This window comes from Haliotis cracherodii, unplaced genomic scaffold (genome assembly GCF_022045235.1).
Source record: "Haliotis cracherodii isolate W230 unplaced genomic scaffold, xgHalCrac1.p SCAF_48, whole genome shotgun sequence".
NCBI lineage: Eukaryota > Metazoa > Mollusca > Gastropoda > Lepetellida > Haliotidae > Haliotis > Haliotis cracherodii.
The window spans coordinates 73,774-93,371 of record NW_027266306.1 but is presented as its reverse complement, the minus strand read 5'-3'; the positions used below and the strand labels follow the sequence as shown (position 1 = coordinate 93,371).

The window sequence follows — 19,598 nt, the reverse complement described above, 5'->3', positions numbered from 1 at the left end:
AACAGCAGCTGTAGGACAGGAGTAGCGACAACAGCAGCTGAAGGACAGGAGTAGCCACAACAGCAGCTGTAGGTCCGGAGTAGCAACAACAGCAGCTGTAGGACCAGATTAGCAACAACATTAGCTGTAGGACGGGAGTAGCAACAACAGGAGCTGAAGGGCCGGAGTAGCAACAACAGCAGCTGTAGGTCCGGAGTAGCAACAACAGCAGCTGTAGGTCCGCAGTAGCAACAACAGCAGCTGTAGGACCAAATTAGCAACAACAGCAGCTGTAGGGCCGGAGTAGCAACAGAAGACAAACAACTTATCTTGTTAACATGATTTGAGATTATTTATTATTGGATAAATCATAAAGAATGTTCCTCAGATTTCGGTGGCTTAAAGCCATTATCTGCGATGACTTGAGCCATGAATTTAGCAGAGTCTTTAGGTATGCGTGGTCTCGCGGGGTCCGAGAAGTTGACGTAATGAAGGCCGAACTTCTCCGAGTATCCCCGAGCCCACTCGAAGTTGTCCATCAAAGACCAGGATGTGTAGCCTCTCAGATTACACCCGTCAAGACGAACGGCTGGAAATAGAAGCAACTCTATATTGTTTGTAGGTTTCAGGACTACTTCCACCTTCCCGAGTTGTGTCCCTTTCATGTCCCTCCTATTGACCAATCAGATTCCACCTCGCATGTCACTTGCATTTGCTTCAAACAGAATAGCGGCGCCCTGTCAAGACAATCTGCTCGATAATCAAAATCTATATTGTAATAAAACGGGCATTACCCCGCCATGTGCATCAAATCACTTGACCACCTTCATTAAAAACATAAAACGATTTGCATAATATCTGTCGACGCCATTTTGGTGGTACACGTGATTTGCAAATCCTTCAATCGACCGAAATCGGCACGCTGAAACCCATGTTGTTTACGAACCGGATGTCTAGTTCGTTTCGCGATTTTGATTGGACTATGCATAGACTCGTTTGTCCAGCCAAAATGTACCTCCGGAATTGCAGTCTAGTTCGGGAAAGGTGGAAACTGGACTTTAATAGTCAGTTAACTCCCTTGCCACGGGAAGATGGAATACTTCTCACCGTCCGCCTCCGTGGTCTAGTGGGTAGAGCGTTTGCCCGGAGAGCGGAAGGTCGGTGGTTTGATCTAAGGTCGCGTCATACCAAAATAGCATTAAGTGGATAGAACCAGCACTGGTCGGCTCGGGGTCCGAATACTATGAGTCGGGTATTCGTGTTCAACTGCGGCATGGTATCTCTGTTGGCTGGCACCATAAAACCGGCATTAGTTCGGACAAGTACAAGCAGAAACACAAACATACCACACGTGCATGCTCGTCGGTATATGCAACGCGACGTTTAATCTCACCTCACCTCACCTCACCTCACCTCACCTCACCTCACCTCACCCCACCCCACCCCACCTCACCCCAACCCTAGCCCAACCCAACCCATCCCATTCCACCTCACCTCACATCACATCACATCACATCACCTCAAACCCACCCCAGTTGAAGTACTGAATTTTTTATGTCGATGTTGGAGATTTTTACGAAAGCTTCCGGTAGAACGGATTTCGCACATGAACTAATACATGTTGAGTCATATATAGTCAGTTTATGCTAACACAGGATAAGACTAAAGTACAAAAATAACAAAACTACATGGTAGAGAAGGCAATGAAGGCCCATGTTGATTAAGCTAGGTGGGGTGACAATGTAACACATGGAGCGTCTATGTTGTGAGTCGTGAGTATTGCCGACAGCTGTATTGGTTAATGCTGGGGAGGTGGATACAGAATTAGCCCTGCAACATCCTGAAGAACAAAACATAAATTGTTCATTGCTGGGGTGGTTGGGTAGCCAAGTTGTTAGGCGTTCGCTCGACACGCCGAAGACCCGGGTTCGATTCCCAAAATGGGTATATTGGTGAAGCCCATTCCTGGTGTCCCCCGTTGTGAAATTGCTGGAATATTGCTAAAAGCGGCATAAAACCATACTCACTCATTACTTCCATAATAATGTCAATCAAATAGTGTGTGTGTGTGTGTGTGTTGTGGGGGAGGGGTGGGGTGGGGGTGGGGGGTGGGGGGGGGGTCTGTTTGAACTAGTCTGGACTAAAGCCGATACTATTGTGCTAGACCCCACTGATATACATGTACCATGCCGCAGTTTAAGATAAATACCCCACTCACACAAGGTATATTTACTCCAAGCAGGCCAGACTTCTTTTATCGCATCAGTGTCGAACGTCTGGCACGGTAACAACAAGTACCATCATTTAACGTCTCTTGGTTTGACCCGGTCATGCGCTTTCTTCTCGCCGGGCAGACACACTTTCCGCTTGCCCACCTACGCGATCACGGTTACTGGAAAACCGGGGTCCAGGGTTTTCAGAGACGTTTCAAATAATAATCATCCGGATTAACATATTATCCGGTTTAAGGATTCACGGATTTGGGGACAAACACCCGGAAGTCGGGGGTTCCGGAAACAAAGGTCTTCCCTGTATAACCATGGAAACCGTTTGTTGATGTATTCACCTTTCAACATCTCGTCCAGATAATCTCTGTAGTAGTTCACTCTGTAGAAGTCGTGCAAGCTGCCGTTGTTGTCGGAGACGCCGTTTTCCGTTACGTAGATGGGCATGTTCTTGTACGTGACCTTCAGCCAGTTCAACACGGCACGTGCTCCTTTCGGCGTGTACCGTAACCACGAAGATCCGGATCTAGGAAAAAGGAAATAACGTCATAACCGCTAAACTGCTTAATCAGATTCTGAGTGTCTCGCTTTTCCGGGCAAGTACCGTATTTGTGTAATATGTGTGAATATATTCTGTTGATAATAAGATAACTGGCCACTCGCTACATTAGACATACTGAACTTTCACGTTATAAAGGACACGTTATATACTAAGGTGCATGCATTGTTATAAGTGTGAATCCAAATTAAGTCATAAACATACTTATTTATTAAATTTTAATTATATATATATTTGTCATTTAAGTGAAAAAAGGAATGAAAATACATTTTCTTGTTTCCCGGTCATTCGTTACCTCTCGTGTCAATCCGGAATAAGCCGAATAACGATTCGTGCAAATTCGGTTCCGTCTTTGGCCAACATGTTGTACTCATCCGCCATTGTTTTGTGTGTTTTATTGATATTTTCCTAAATATTGTATAATTACATTTGATTCTATTTGTTATTCAGTATGGTGAAACAATTGTGACTTTCACTTTTTATATTTTTACATACTAGAAAATATCTGAAGACGAAAAATATTCAAAGCGGATTCCTTGGCCTAAGTATTCGCCCCTTTCCGTCACCTGCTACAAATATCGCCAATCGACTTGTGCCGGAATGACACGAGGTGGTGGGAACGGTGACTTAGATGACTGATGTGACGTAATGGTCGTACTTGGGCCACTTGGGGTCCTGCTCAAGGAGCACGTCCTGGTCGGAGTGGTAGCTCGGGGGGTTGAAGGGACTGGCCTGGGGGGACGCAAGGTTCGACGTGTAGTAATTCAGGCCCAAGAAGTCGGCAGTGCCTGGGAAGAAGAACATGTGAGTGAGTGAGTGAGTGAGTGAGTGAGTTGGGTTGGTGTTGGGTGAGTGAGTGAGTGAGTGAGTGAATGGTTAGCTGTTTGAGTGAGTGAGTGAGTGAGTGAGTGAGTGAGTGAGTGAGTGAGTGACTGAGTGAGTGAGTGAGTGGGTTGGTGTTGGGTGAGTGAGTGAGTGAGTGAATGGTTAGCTGTTTGAGTGAGTGAGTGAGTGAGTGAGTGAATGAGTGAGTGAGTGGTTAGCTGTTTGAGTGAGTGAGTAAGTGATTTGGTTAGCGGATGAGTCGTAAGAGCAGATCGGGCAGTTACAATTAACTTGCCTTAACAAGCAGTTACATCAATATGATTTTACCCCAGTAGAGATTCAAGATTAGAGTTAGTTCACAGCAACCTATGCTTATCGCAAGAGCCTGTTAAAAAGGGAATCGGTTGGCCGGGCTCTGAGATTTGGATAATTACGTGTAACAGTATCCCGATTGCGTTGATCGTTTCTCATATCAATAATCGCTTTGTCTGGTCCAGACTCAATTAATTACGGCCTGCTGTCCTATCCTGGGAATATTGTGGCAATAAACAAACAAAATGATTTCCCTCACCGTTTATCCGCCTCTTCTCGTTATCCGTGAAGTACGGGAGTCTGGAGGTGGTGAGACCCTCCTCTTTACTCTTCATGCCCACCTGTGACCTCATCACATCCGGGTACTCGCCGTTCACAGTGATTGGATGAGCGAACCAGCCATGTTCAAACTGATTGGCCCGTTCAGCTGCATCCCTGTCAGCTGCACTTTTGGAGTCTTTGGGCTGGTTGTACACCATATTCAGAGTAATGCCGACCTGGCCTGCATACAGGTAATGATAAAAAACCTATATATGTCTGTCAGATCATACAAGTTCAAACGCCCACAGGATTAACAAAAACGAAACTTTTAATCTCCTGATACGGACAATGGATCCCCGATCACGTTATCTCATGAATAGTAATCAGAGTGAGATAACCTTTCTGAAGTGCCCTGAACTCCTCGTCGTACAGTCTGTAGGCACTGGCGTGACTCTTTATTATGTTGTGGGCGACGATGTAGGGGTATGTGCCGGGCTGGTGGAGTCCCGGGGCTTTTCCCCCGTCGCCGTACCCATCCACAGCCACAATCATAGGTTCGTTGAACGTAATCCAGAACTTCACCTGTTCAACAGATACCAAAGAGGGGTATGTTCTACAAACTGGTACCCATCTTCAGTGTAGATGTAAACGTTGTGATTAGTTGAGTTGAACTTGGAGTAACGTGGACGACTGATTAGATTGATACCAAAAACATGAATTTGAGTTAGAAAAAAAAGAATGGTGATTGAAACATTTGCCGGGACTGCCATTTTACTTGAGCCAAGAGCCCCTTCAGGTTAATTGAACATAATAAAATTTATAATGTGCATGTATATAATGCTCTATATCCACACCCTAAAGCGTGCTCAAAGCGCTCCATTAATCCCCCCCCCCCCTCCCCCCCCCCATCAATGCACTCGATTTTCATTCTCAGCTCCCAGAAGAGTATACAAGCCAAGCTGCCTATTAAGGCGCTAGAGGTTGACAGTCACCTTACCAGCTGATTCTACCGGGTACCCATAAAGTAAACAGAGGCATATTTCGAACATACAGTAAACTACGTTTATAACGAACACGCTTATAACGAACTGACAGATATAACGGACATTTGTTGCAGATATGCTCTATATATGCTTATAACGAACTACGGTTATTACGAACTTAAATTAGTGGTCCCTTTGAGTAAGTTATAACCGTAGTTTACTGTAGTTGCTTTCCTGTGGAGTTGACCGATGTAACATGTGTTTCAGTGAGCGGCAAGATTCTCTCACTCAAATCGACTTTGTAGTATTTCATACTTTCACTCACTCACTCGTCCGTTTTTCCCTAATTCGCATATTCATGCGTTGTATGTCGTTGATTTTGTTTTAAGTATATCTTACTCGATCACCGAACGTTTTGAAGCACAGCTTGGCGTAGCCGGTGAAGAGATCGACAATGTCTCCGTTCAGCCATCCCCCTCCTTCCTCGATAGCCTCAGGGAGGTCCCAGTGATACATCGTTACCATTGGCTGGATCCCATTTGCAAGGAGCTCGTTGATTAGTCGGTTATAGTAGTCCAGTCCTGATTGGTTGATGACAGTACCGTTCCCATAAGGCATCACTCGTGGCCAGGATATTGAGAACCGATAGTGGGACACCTTTTGAAAAGAAACTGTCGCCATTTGTGACTGAAACTCATTCAGGTTTACAGAGGTTGGACAAAATTCATTCCAAGAACATGTGTTATAACGGCGGAATGTTCTACACATGGACTGATATCTGAACTGAAATATGAAGATTGTTCACTCACCCACAGACGCACGCACGCACACTCAAGGCGTATCGTTCCAAGTTCAAGGGGAACCAAAAGAAGAACATTGCCAAACATTTCACTCTACTGTAGTTGGAAAAGAGTTTCATTATCTCTTTAGATTTGAAGCTCTCCTCCAACAAAGAATTGACTTAATTCCTGAAATATTTATCATCTGGCCAAACCTGTTCAAAATCTGTAAATGTGTAAATTATGTAACGTTAAAGATTTAAGACATTTGGCCAGATTTATCATGCAACTGTTAAATATAATTAAAAAATCAAATTGAAGATTTTGCATACATCTGTTATGAATACTGTATTATGTATATATGTAAATACTTATGTACTGCCATTAGTGATTTGGGGAAAGCTTGATTGATTGTTCGTCAACGTACCCCCAGGGTCTTGAGTAGTTGTACATCCTCTCGGTAGTTGTGGTAGCTGTCGCAGGAGACGTCCCCCGTGGCACCGCCCACAATCTTCCCCGGCTCCCTCACGTACACATCCCAAATGCTCGGACCTTTCCCTAATCAGGCGAGATAATACACGTCTCCCAGATTCTGTCATGTCATGCTTTGGTATCTCTCCGTTTTAATGTTTTAAATATACTACTCAAAAGAAGTTCAGCACCACCCGATTCCTTCATATTACTATAGTTAATCTTTCATGGCGCGGCATGGCAGATTAACTATAGTAATGTGAAAATACCAGGTGGTCCTTAACTTCTTTTAAGTAGTATATGTTGATAAAGGGTGTCGGTTACAATAACTTTATATTAATATAGAGTGTGCTGAAAGAAAACTTGACCTGACATCCATGCTCATTCTGTGGACACTCATGGAAAATAAGGGCTCTCGCTGTATCCAAGTCATACTTGTATGTCGGGTATCATCTAGCTTATAACTGAGTCATATTTGTATGTAGATATTATCTAGCTTATAGCCGAGTCACATTTGTATGTTGGCCATTATCTAGCTTATATATGTATTTTTATCAGTATTTTGCGGAAGAGGGCTTTTGTAGAGACAAAAATCTGACAACACATAGTGAAGCGTGTTGTCTTGTTTAAACGATTGCTACGCTTTTGGAAACTTCAATTAGGTAAATTTTAAATTTAAAGGGAAACCACAAGGTCAATTTTTACTTCTATGAACATTTGGACAATTCAAGGATTGTAGTGGTAGAGTCATACATGTTGTATCATTCGTCACCACTCACACCTTTCCGTAACCTGCAAGAAGACTCGTCCCCCTACATTCGTCACCACTCGCCCCTTTCCGTAACCTGCAAGAAGACTCGTCCCCCTACATTTGTCACCACTCGCCCCTTTCCGTAACCTGCAAGAAGACTCGTCCCCCTACATTCGTCACCACTCGCCCCTTTCCGTAACCTGCAAGAAGTCTCGTCCCCCGATCGATGATTGTTATGTGCGAAAATACGACAAACCAAACAGAATGCGCGTATGATTTCATGTTCTTCGTCAAAGAATCCCTCAGAAATGATTTTGGATTTTATATATGTCTTGCATCTAAAAATATACCCAAGACACAGTTAAATGTGCTAAATCATACTGTATAATTCCGCATGTCCCGATGTGCTTTAACTTCCATCTGAAATATATATAATATATGGGGAAATATGTGTGAAACATTACGCAAAGAGTTGACAATTGTTTTAGGTATGCCCGTTTGCGCTAAGACAGAACCCGGTCGCAAAAATGGCCATGAGGGGGGCACGAGTCGCTATTCGGCTTGTCCCGGAATAACACGAGTTGGTCACGAATGATGTTGTATGTAATCTTAAGCAGGAGTAACTTCAGTCTGCCTGAGATGAAGTGTTCACGAGTTGTCTTCATTGTTGTCAGCTTGGATCAAGAAACAGCTCCCTGGTATCCAAACCATGTCGACAGAATCCGTTAAGTAAGGATCGAGGATGTACACTGTATGACTTATTTTACTGCATGTTAATCCTTACTCGTGCTATTAATCACTAGTTTGTGTGACACAGGCTCGAATATTTACAGGCAGCAATGATATAACAGGAATAGTGCCAACAGCGGTGTTCACTCACTCACTCACTCACTCACTCACTCACTCACTCACACCTAACTAGTGTACCGTCTTCGTTCCACGCCCCTTCTACTTGGTAGGCCGCTGTCGCAGTGCTCCAAAGAAACCCGTCAGGGAAGGTACCGTAATAAAAGTCATCCTCGTACCTCCTGGAAGCTTCGTGTCCTGACAACAGCAGGAGCAACGACACTAAACACACACACGTCGACATCACGAACACAACAGTGAGGTCGCCGTCGAGAGACTACAATCTCATGCTGGCCTTGATTCGACACGTGGTTGCCTCCCACGAACAGCCGCGTTTTTACAATGGGGTCAAAGGTTACATTACCTTCATGCAGGTCGCTATAATCTTGGACGCGATGTTAAACCACATACACCTCACCTCACCTCACCTCACCTCACCTCACCTCACCTCACCTCACCTCACCTCACCTCACCTCACCAATAGCGTGAGTAAAAAACACGGGGATAAAAAAACACACACTTTATTGATCGTTTTTTTCATATGTTGATCGAACATAAAGAACTAACGCTCTTCCATTTCGAGCAAAATCTACCCGTTAAATTTAAAATGCTTACGTTATTTATAGTCAGAATTATATTGCATTCACCCCGAGACCTTTCCATAGATTGTTGTTTTGTTTAACGCCGAACTTAGCAATATTACAGCCAGACCATCCAGTGATTGATATTATGAACAACGATCCACACTATTGGGATACGAGCCTGATCATCAGACCCATTTGTCGCCTCTTACGACCAGCATGGGTTGCAGGGGACAAATTCGAACCCGGAATCCCCACGGGGGATTAAAAGCTTCTTTTTTTTGTCTTGTGAGCCTTTGAACTAAGTAAATTATATATATACTACCGACAGAAACTAAGGGAACGATTGGTCTGAATGCAGCTATTGCTGAAGTGTACATTAACAATACCCTGGCGTTGCATTCTAATCACAATGAAATTTCACAAAATCAATGAACGTCACGTGCACACAGACGCTAAAGTGTGTGCGCCAAAAGGGGGCTTAAGGTCGTCCCATCAGTAAATGTCCCAATGTGCACTACAGAATATACAACTCACTTCCAAAAATGTGCACTGGGTTCAAGACATGTATTTAAATTTTACATAGGAGATTCATTGATAAATACCGAACCTCACAAACAAAGGAAGTGCGTAACAGTGAAATGTTTGGTTTTGTTTGTTTTATTCTTTCGCTGTGGTTTAACGCCGCACTCAGCAGTATTCCAGCTATATGACGGCGATCTGTAAATAATCGAGTCTGGTCCAGCCAATCCAGTGATTGACATTCTGAGCATCGATCCACGCAATTGGGATACAATGACATGCATCAGCCAAGTCAGCGAGTCTGACCATCCGATCCCGTTAGTCGCCTCTCACGACAAGCTCTGTCGCCTTTTCCTGCAAGCATGGGTTGCTGGAGATCTATTCTACCTATTCTCGTTTGGATATTACATAATTTCATAGAGGTATATCCACAAAAACTTATGTCATCTGAGCAAATTGTTATGCTGCGAAGAGTTAGTGACGTAGGCCCTAGGTTTATGCCCTTTGCTAAATGGACAAACTTGAGGAACGTGCAGTGATCAAGTACTTACAGAATGCATGAAGATATGAGAGAGTATGGTTTTACAACGCTTTTAGCAATATTCCAGCACGGTGCACCATAAATCAATTGTACCCATTTGGGGAATCGACGTGGAGAGGGAACGCTTTATCCACTAGGCTAACCCACCGCCCCTTAAGATATGAGTACAACACGAGGGAGGTACTGACTGTCAAGAGGTGGTCAGCAGAGTTTAAGCATGGCAGGGAGAGCCTTAAAGAAGATATCCCGTCCTGAAAGGCCTGTGACGTCAGCAACACCGAAAGATCCAGAGAAGCCACTTTCTGGTGATGACTGACCGGCGAATGACTGAGCGTCATATTACTGAACTGAGGGGAGAAAAACGTATACCGTGTTTTTTTTATGAAATTGAAACTTGAAAGAGCTGTTGTTAAATTTGATCATGTCTATCAAACCATCACTCATTCCTGCAACAGTTTGTAAAAAGTTATCCTTGGCTGGGAAATTTTGTGTAAAATTAAATTGGTTCCATTTTAGCTGAAAACAGATCTACTCGCCGTACAAAATCCCAAGTCTTCCCACCAAAATATTGAATGGTTGGTCCCCGAGGTAGCAGCATTATGATCTCTCTGTGACACGGGTCCTGTGTTCTATAATGTAAGGTCGCCACCACTGTGATCGCTCCGTGACACGGGTCCAAATGTTCTATAATGTAAGGTCTCCACCACTGTGATCGCTCTGTGACACGGGTTCTGTGTTTTGTAATGTAAGATCGCCACCACCGTGATCGCTCTCTGACAATGTCCTGTGTTCTATAATGTAAGATCTCCACCACCGTGATCTCTCTCTGACAATGTCCTGTGTTCTATAATGTAAGGTCGCCACCACTGTGATCGCTCTGTGACACGGGTCCTGTGTTCTATAATTTTTATGTCGCCGCCACTGTGATCGCTCTGTGACACGGGTCCTGTGTTCTATAATTTAAGGTCGCCACCACCGTGATCGCTCTCTGACAATGTCCTGTGTTCTATAATGTAAGATCGCTTCCGCCGTGATCGTTCTCTGACAATGTCCTGTGTTCTATAATGTAAGGTCGCCACCACTGTGATCGCTCTCTGACAATGTCCTGTGTTCTATAATGTAAGGTCGCCGCCACTGTGATCGCTCTGTGACACGGGTTCTGTGTTTTGTAATGCAAGGTCGCCACCACCGTGATCGCTCTCTGACAATGTCCTGTGTTCTATAATGTAAGATCGGCAGCACTGTGATCGCTCTGTGACACGGGTCCCATGTTCTATAATGTAAGGTCGCCACCACTGTGATCGCTCCGTGACACGGGTCCAAATGTTCTATAATGTAAGGTCGCCAGCACTGTGATCGCGCTGTGATATGGCCCCATGTTCTATAATGTAAGGTACGCGGTCTCATGAGCATCGATCCACACAATTGGGACACGATGACATGCATCAACCAAGTCAGCGAGCCTGACCACCCGATCCCGTTAGTCGCCTCTTACGACAAACATAGTCGCCTGCTACGGCAAGCACGGGCTGCTGAAGACCTATTCTAACCCGGATCTTCACGAGGTAGTCGCTTTTACAAATACTACAGTTATATCACGGCGTGTCAGCTTATTGTGCGAGGAAAGCCCGAAATCAAACTCCGAAGACAGGGATGGTGCTGACAAACCTAGAATATAATCAAAGCGATCTGGGATTCGAACCCATGATCGCGACAGACAAAACTTACTAAGGTAAGAACACAAACAAAGGATACGTTAATGTTTCATATTTTATTTCAAATTCAGTCGAGCATACTATGTACACAATCAATAAATAAGCCAGTTTGCCAGTCACCTCTGTTGACGATAAGGCCCACAAAGACGGCTCTTCGTATTCTAAGACACCAAGGTAAAATGGAGGCACATTTTTTTTCATTTGGAACGTTTCTGTCGACTTGTATAAAATATCAAATGTGCGACGTGATTCCGGATTACCTTAACATATATCACTCAAAAAATGTTAAGGACCCCCCGATTCTGTTATATTACTAAAGTTAACCTGTCAAGGCATGGCAGATTAACTATGGTATCGGGAATCGGGAGTCCTTAACTCTTTTTGAGTAGTTCATCTACTGGAATCACTCCTCGCATTCAAGATTCAATAGGACCTATTCCGACAGAAAGGTTCTGAATTCAATAGTGAACACGTGAAGTGTTCTATAAATAGAAATGACGCCAGCACTCACGATGTGCCTAGAGCACGTGACAGGTATGGAAACGGATCATCCATGTGCAAAGGGACACAACTCCTGTTAGCATACATCTTCCATTCACTGTGACTTTCAAGCCATACAAATCACTGACGATTCGTACAACAAAATAAAATCAAAATTTGCTTTACATATACTCATTTGGGGCCTAACTGATAAGTGGTTAAGAGCCCTTATTGAGATTTACATCATCCAGTTCTGGTTTCATGTCTATTATGACGAGATAAAAGGAGAATGCGATTAAGAAACTGACACACAAAGATTTCCGAGGCAACATTACTACAAAGAATGACAAAGTTTTCACCCACTTTGTCAAAAAATAAATGATTCCTGCAAAGCATAATGTGCAACGAAATTGAAATATAACCATAAGTCTCTCTCGGTTATAAGACTCATTTGCAGTTATCTCTAAAAAATATTTTACAATGTTTATCAGTGCGAGAGAAGCAGAATGATTCGTTATGCCATTTACAAAACAATGAGCAAACAGGTAAGAATGATTCAAATTGGGTATTCCCACTTAGGCAATGAATAGTATGAAACAAGTTTATCATGTGAAGGGTTCTTCTGAACGAGCAATAAAATTCGGTTTTGCCCGGTAAACAACGGTTTCATGAATAAGAAGGTTGTCCGGACTTTAAAAGTAAGAGTTATCTTCCTTACTAAATTGATTCGCGGCCACTCGGCTTAGTGTGAGATGTATACGAGTCGGGTGTGCCTCCACGGCGGCCCGAGTAGTTTCTCCCTACTGAGTAAAAGGGAAAAGCGTGGTTCTTTTTGAAAATAACTCGGGTGAGAAACAATATTTTCATGGTACGACATCAGCTTGATGAATATGACGTCTTATTCCTACATGTACGACTTATCTGTCCATGAGCAAAAAAAGTTATTTTTCCCGTCTTTGGTCTCAGATATTGCACATGATACCAATTATGTAAATACGTCTCAATATTATGGCTATGGATCCCTCCCTGAAGACACTGAGTCACATTTACCACCACTTCCTAACTTGCATCGTCATGTTGGCGATTCCAAAAGAAGAATTATGTAAAATTAATTTCTCTATAAAGTAAATATTTCCAGTTAATGAGATACAAATATGCATCTACAATAAGTGACCAGTATCCTGATAGCTTCACTGTATTGATATTGCGAGACTGAGAAGCAGGACCAAGGTATAAAACGATACATGATTTTGATGTTGAGATGAAACTATGAAGAAAATAAATGCTGAAATGGCTGTGATAATAACAATTATATGGCATATGACGATGTACAAAAATTGGATGCCGATGGGATCTTCAGAATGATAAACACCTGTATTAAGTTACTAAATATTCTGAATTTGATGTTTTCTGGAATAGAAGTAACAGCTGAGATACTAACCATAGAAATATCATATTGTTGCTGTGAAAAAACAAAATCTGTAACAATTCTAAACCTTGAAATCTAAAAGTGTCTAAACATCACTTTAGGTCTGTTTCTTAATGTTACAGTAATATGATACATTGAGGAGTACAAACTTAAGGAATCGATCTATGTACATTTGTCTTTGGGAATATAATGAGGTATATCACGGGATACCAGCAATACAATCTTGTTGCAGACAAAGGACCATAGCCGGTAACTGCTTGTTACTGCCTGTAACCGCTTGTAACTGCCTGTAACCGCTTGTAACTGCCTGTAACTGCCTGTAACTGCTTGTACTTGTAACTGCCTGTAAATGTCTTAAGGGAAGTGGAATTTGTTGGATTGGCAAAACGTAGCCAAACCAAACGTTTCATGCATTTTCGTGAACACCTGGCGTTATCAATGATTTTCAGTGACTCTTCATAAACTTTTCACCGCAATTTGCTCTAACGCCAAATGGAATCTGTTTCGGCAGCTAGTCCAGACAGATTTCTCTGGCGTTGACGAGTTATATACAGTGGTTGATTTAACCACTTGGGCACTTCAGTTACATTTGATAGTTTATGACGTAGCTAACTATAATATATTATGAATCCAACTGTCCTATGAACATAATGGTACATGTAATTCACAAATATTGATCATTACATACAGAAATCGTGTTTCTACAGGTGCAGATGATTATTTTCGTACATAATTCCCTTACTATAGCACATATTCTTGGGAGTTCCATAGTACCAACTGTGAACATGTTTGCTTAAAGAGTGAAGTCTATGCTCCAGGATTATATAAACCACAACTAAATTGACCAATGTGCAAATATTATATCTCAGACTTAGTTGAAGAAACATTCAGGTAACCAACGACACAAAAAGATGCCCATATGACTTATGAACATGTTTATAACACACAGTTAACTTTCGTTTTCGTTTTCACTTTTCGAAAACACCCGATCTCGTCACTGATTTTCTGCGATCCATTCACATAATTTTCACTGCTATTTCATCTATAATGCCCAATGGAATCTGTTTCGGTGGATAATCGAGACTGGTTATTCTCTGTCATTTGCGTTTATATCAACGTCCTCCCTGTGTCATCTCTGCAGAAAGTCCTTCTGTTTGTGATTCCTGTGGGTCCGCAACGTACGTGCCATATTACTGATTTATTGCAAGATAATTGTATGCCATGGGGCCTTACAAAGCATACACGCACACAAGGAGTTTCCACACTATGCTGACAATGCACACCACATTATCATTCTACACAAACAATTACACAATTATTTTACACCAGTTCTCCATTCACAAAGTTGTGTTTCCTTCAGGTCAAGGTCAGTGAATGAATATTAAAACGGGAAAGACGAATGAGAGCATACGGTGACCAAGGTCATGGCACAGCCTTGACCTCAGTCAGCACCGGTCACGTGCAGCCTTCACGTGAGTTTGATCCAATCACACTGCAATATCTAAGAAAGCACTGGTTGCATTATGACTAGAAAATCGTACTCTTATATACAGGAAAGTTGAGAAATTCACATATGTACAGCCTTTGTTTTCAATCCTTTGTTTATGATACACTCATTCATTGTTGTCTGTCCTTTCATCACACTGGATGCACTGTCAGTGTCTGTTTGCAACGTGTTCAGCACGTGTTCAGTGTCCACACTTATGCTGCCAAGGTCACGCTTGGGGTCACTAGGTGCACGTGGGTGACGGTAACGAAGCCTCTACTGTCCGACTAGAAATATTCTTCATATATTGTAGGATCAACATAGGTCGGTCGCGGGATCTTGAAGGAGCCACTGTCGGCTAACTTGTGCAAACTGAAAATAAATTCACAGAGACGCTTAAATTGTGCGAAAGAAAATGTTACAGTGAGTGAGTTGGGTTTAACGCCGCTTTTAACAGTATTCCAGTTATATCACGGCGTGTCAGCTTAATGTGGGAGGAAAGCCCGAAGTGATGCAGGTCTCAGACGTTTACCACTTCGATGAAACCCACGAGCACGGGTATGGTGCTGACAAACCTAGAAATATAATCGGGGCGAACCGGGATTCGAACCCACAATCATAGGTTTCTGGCGTGCCCAAGGGACGCAACTCTGCCCAGCGAATCGCGGCGCCTTAGACGACTGGGCCACCCGTGCCCCGAACTTGTAAAGGATTTCACACATGCAGTAAGCATAAGATTTGTTTGTTTGTCATGTGTTCAACGCCCCACTCAGCAATATGACGGCGGTCTGTAAATCATCGAATCTGGACCAGACAATCCAGTGATTGAAATCATGAGCACCGATCCTGGCAATTGGGATATAGCTAGAATACTGCTGAGTGCGGCGTCAAACAATTAAACACAAAACTCTACCTACTTGTGCAAACTGAACAGGAATACACAGATACACTTAAATTGTGCAAAGGTAAAATTTGTAAAGGATTTCCTTGTGTGTTTGATTAATGCTGCACTCAGCAATATTCCAGCTATACGACGGCGGTCTATAAATAATCTACTGGACTGTAATATTAAGATCACACCGGTCTGTGAATGAACTAGCCTGGAAATCTGTGCCAACTCAACTTGGCAGCCATGTAAATGTACTGACACATAATTAAATCAAGAAGTACCAACCTTTGCAAAAAGTATTCATTTGCAAAAACTGTTGTTGGAATGTGAGGTGAGGGAGGGAAAATATGGGGAAGTTCTACATCTTCTTTTGCCGATCTGAAAAAATGAAAACAAGACATTAATTTTCAGGATGAAAAAAGTTAAGAAGCATTTCACTAACTGTGACTAACAACCACACCCTGCCTGTACACACCAGCAAATATATTATTACATTTTGGCTACAGCTGGAATCGAACCACCACTTGCCATACCAGAGGGTTTGATGTTCGTCCCCTGAACGATAATATTGCCTGCTCTCTTTTAGTTATGTGTGGGGCGGTCGGGTAGCCTAGTGGTTAAAGCCTTCGCTCGTCACGCCAAAGACCCGGGTTCGATTCCGACATGGGTACAATGTGTGAAGCCCATTTCTGGTGACCCCCGCCGTGATATTGCTGGAATATTGCTTAAAGCGGCGTAAAACCATACTCACTCACTAATTATGTGTGTCGGGCAAACGCAATTACCACTGAGCTAACCCATATGTCTTGATGCAAGAAACCTGACGGTTATGGCCAGGTTTATTGATAGTGAGTCAGTCAGTTTGGTTTTACGCTGCTTTTAGTAATATTCCAGCGGCGTGGAGATTCGAACCCGGCCTTCGTCGTGACGACCGCTTTAACAACCCAGCTACCAACCGCTAATGAATAAGGACTAATAACTGTTGATGGTAGATAATGTAATGAACACTACATGGGAAACTTAAGTCGGACTCAGTGGAAGTGTTTAACAACATCATCAGTTTATCCCTGTTGCGGTTGCTGGTGGCATTTCCACAGCAGACACACGTTAACTCGCTGATTGGTGCGGTAATTGCAGTGCAAACGCACACGCTACGACAGGCATGGCGTAAGGGCAACAGTTTATATTGCACAAGTGGACCTCCTGCTACGGATGTCAATAGCATAATTTGGGTATCAAGATTTTTTACATGTTGTTTAAGTGTCATGGGAGATTAGTAAAAAAAATGCAGGGCTGATTGTGATAGGTAAATTATTCAGCTTGTTATTTTCTTAACTGTTATATTTATGTCAGCTAAGTAGAATAGCAACATTTATTCCACATCCACATCCACATCCACAACCATATCCACATCCACACCCACGTACACACACATCCAAATACTACACATTCATATCACACACATCCACATCCACATCCACATCCACATCCACACCCACACCCACATCGTAATCCCCACCCACATCCACATCCGCACACACACCCACATCCTAATCCCCACCAACATCCACACACATATCCACATCCACATCCACAATCACATCCACAACCATATCCATGTACACATACACATCCAAATCTAGATCAACAATCATATCCCACACACCAACAACCACATCCACACCTAAACCCACAATAACATCAACAACCATTTCTCGTATACACCCACAACCACATCTAAACCCACAACAACATCCACACCAAAACCCACAATCACATCCACATCCATATCCAACAATCACATCCACATCTAAACCCACAATCACATCCACATCTATACCCCACACACCCACACCCACAACCACATCTAAACCCACAATCACATCCATATCCAAGTACACATACACATCCAAATCTAGATCAACAACCATATCCCACACACCAACAACCACATCCACACCTAAACCCACAATAACATCCACATCCATATCCCACACACCCACACCCACACCCACAACCACATTTAAACCCACAATCACATCCACATCCATATCCCACACACCCACAACCACATTCAGATTTAAACCCACAATCACATCCACATCCATATCCCACACACCCACAACCACATCCACATCCATATCCCACACACCCACAACCACAACCACATCTAAACCCACAATCACATCCACATCTATATCCCACACACCCACAACCACATTCACAACCACACCCACATCTAAACCCACAATCACATCCACATCCATATCCACACACACCATATGCACATCACCCTTTCTCGACATTGTCAGTTCACATTCAAATCTCTACCATCACAATCTACAATAACTACGTCCCATCTAGTGAACCCGAAAACAATATCGGGCGGGAACCTACAACACTGTTACTAATGAACCATCAAGAATAAAGTACTGTAGCAGCACGGCACGCTGGTAGATAAAACAAAGCAGTTGTACGCGCGCCTCCAGGTCGTATGGGTGGATGGAAAGATCGTGGGAAAGAAAGAAGGTCGGTACGATAATGAATGAATGCTTACGGTAAGGTCAGGCGCCATACTGGGTGTGGCCGGAATTAGTGGTAGACGATTCAGTGATATTTACCCTACTAATTTGTTTAACATTTACACAGCGAACCAGAGACGACAACGGTGCTGATGATAAGGAATCATTAGAATCAGTTTATGAAATATGTGAGGGGAAATATCTGCGCCCTTACCTTTTTTTTTAGAAAATGTCCGAAATGAACGGTGAGACTATGTTGGCTATGATGGAAGGATGGAATTACATAATAAGTGTTGTTCAAGGTTGGAATATTTAAGTTCAGTTGTATTTCTTCTTGGTTTCGGCAGATTATGTTTTCATAACACATCACGTTTTATCAGTGGGTCAACGAATGCTTACATTTATCCATTCACTCATCCATCCATCCATCCATCCATCCATCAATCCACCATCCATTTCAAATTCCCCTGTCTAGACTTCCACTCATCCACCAATCAATTCCGCAATCAATTAGGTAAGCAGTCAATCAATATACGAAACAATAAATCTGCTCGTTAATCCAACCATCATTTAATTCATTCATCAGTCTATCCATCTATTCGTCCTTAATCGACTCAGCAGTTAATCAATCATTCAAATCTACCCATCCACTCACTCAAAATTGCTGCTTCGAGTCTTTCATGTAAAGTCAGCTGAACTGGGCCTTGTTCCACAAAGCGGTCTTAGCGCTAAGACTGTCGTAAGCCTATGTTAAAGTATGGGATTAACGATCACCTAAGACAACTTTGTGAAACGGGGGCCCAGACATGTTACACGTGTTTCACCATATGCCTGACATTTTGTTTGTTTGTTGTTTTGTTTATTTGTTAGTTGTTTAACGACGCACTCAGCAATATTCCTGCTATATGACGGCGGTCTGTAAATAATCGAGTCTGTACCAGACAATCCAGCGATTGACATCATGAGCATCATGACTTGGGATACGATGACATGCATCAACCAAGTCAGCAAGCCTGACCACCCGATCCCACTAGTCGCCTCTTATGACAAGCATAGTCGCCTCTTACGGCAAGTATGGGTCGCTGAAGCCTATTCGACAAGCATAGTCACGACGGGCAAGCTCGATTCCTTAACGGTAAATGATGAAGGTCCAGCACATGGATCCTTACCCCTCCTCAGAGGACCTCTTCTTCCTTGTGGACCGACATGTACACACACACACAACTACAACTAGGATAATGACGACGACACCGCCAGCGGTCCCTGCACCAATGTAGATCAGCGTGGTTGGCGACACCGTGCTGGGGACCTTCACTGTAACAAAGAGCCATTGCTTACCAAACAGTCTCCAAAAAACGCCACTAAGTATGGCTGGTGCTAGCATAAATAAATCAGGATGATCAGTTAAAAAACGAAGAAGTCACGTTTCAATTTCTTAATTT

The 19,598-nt window shown here is 43.0% G+C and overlaps 2 protein-coding genes across 3 annotated transcripts in view; both read right to left on the bottom strand.

Moving 5' to 3' along the window:
• Positions 1–343: 343 nt before the first annotated feature.
• LOC139441900 (cytosolic beta-glucosidase-like) lies at positions 344–8,257 on the bottom strand. Its single transcript, XM_071222649.1, has 8 exons — positions 8,073–8,257; positions 6,351–6,481; positions 5,544–5,801; positions 4,560–4,743; positions 4,160–4,402; positions 3,422–3,551; positions 2,546–2,730; positions 344–568 (listed from the first exon to the last, which is right to left on the bottom strand). Exons 1-8 carry the CDS (start codon positions 8,233–8,235, stop codon positions 348–350), a joined length of 1,515 nt encoding a protein of 504 aa, XP_071078750.1. The 5' UTR covers positions 8,236–8,257; the 3' UTR covers positions 344–347.
• A 3,134-nt stretch (positions 8,258–11,391) lies between these two features.
• Positions 11,392–19,598, bottom strand: part of LOC139441903 (protein mesh-like) — an 80,132-nt gene continuing 71,925 nt past the window's right edge. For both annotated transcript variants that reach the window (XM_071222654.1, XM_071222653.1), the window contains 3 exons: positions 19,326–19,470; positions 15,920–16,012; positions 11,392–15,117 (listed from right to left, as the gene is read on the bottom strand). In XM_071222654.1, the coding sequence (XP_071078755.1) occupies positions 15,033–15,117; positions 15,920–16,012; positions 19,326–19,470 (323 nt within the window). In that variant the 3' untranslated portion in view covers positions 11,392–15,032. The remainder of the gene's footprint in view (positions 15,118–15,919; positions 16,013–19,325; positions 19,471–19,598) is intronic.

Bases quoted from the DNA above. Each gene is read 5' to 3' on its own strand.
- LOC139441900 (XM_071222649.1), bottom strand. From the start codon at position 8,235: ATGTCGACGTGTGTGTGTTTAGTGTCGTTGCTCCTGCTGTTGTCAGGA. The intron at 4,744-5,543 runs GTAAGATATACT...TCTGTTGAACAG, and splicing joins TCAAAACGTTCGGTGATCGA to GTGAAGTTCTGGATTACGTT. The intron at 569-2,545 runs GTGAATACATCA...TTCTATTTCCAG, and splicing joins TCTGGACGAGATGTTGAAAG to CCGTTCGTCTTGACGGGTGT.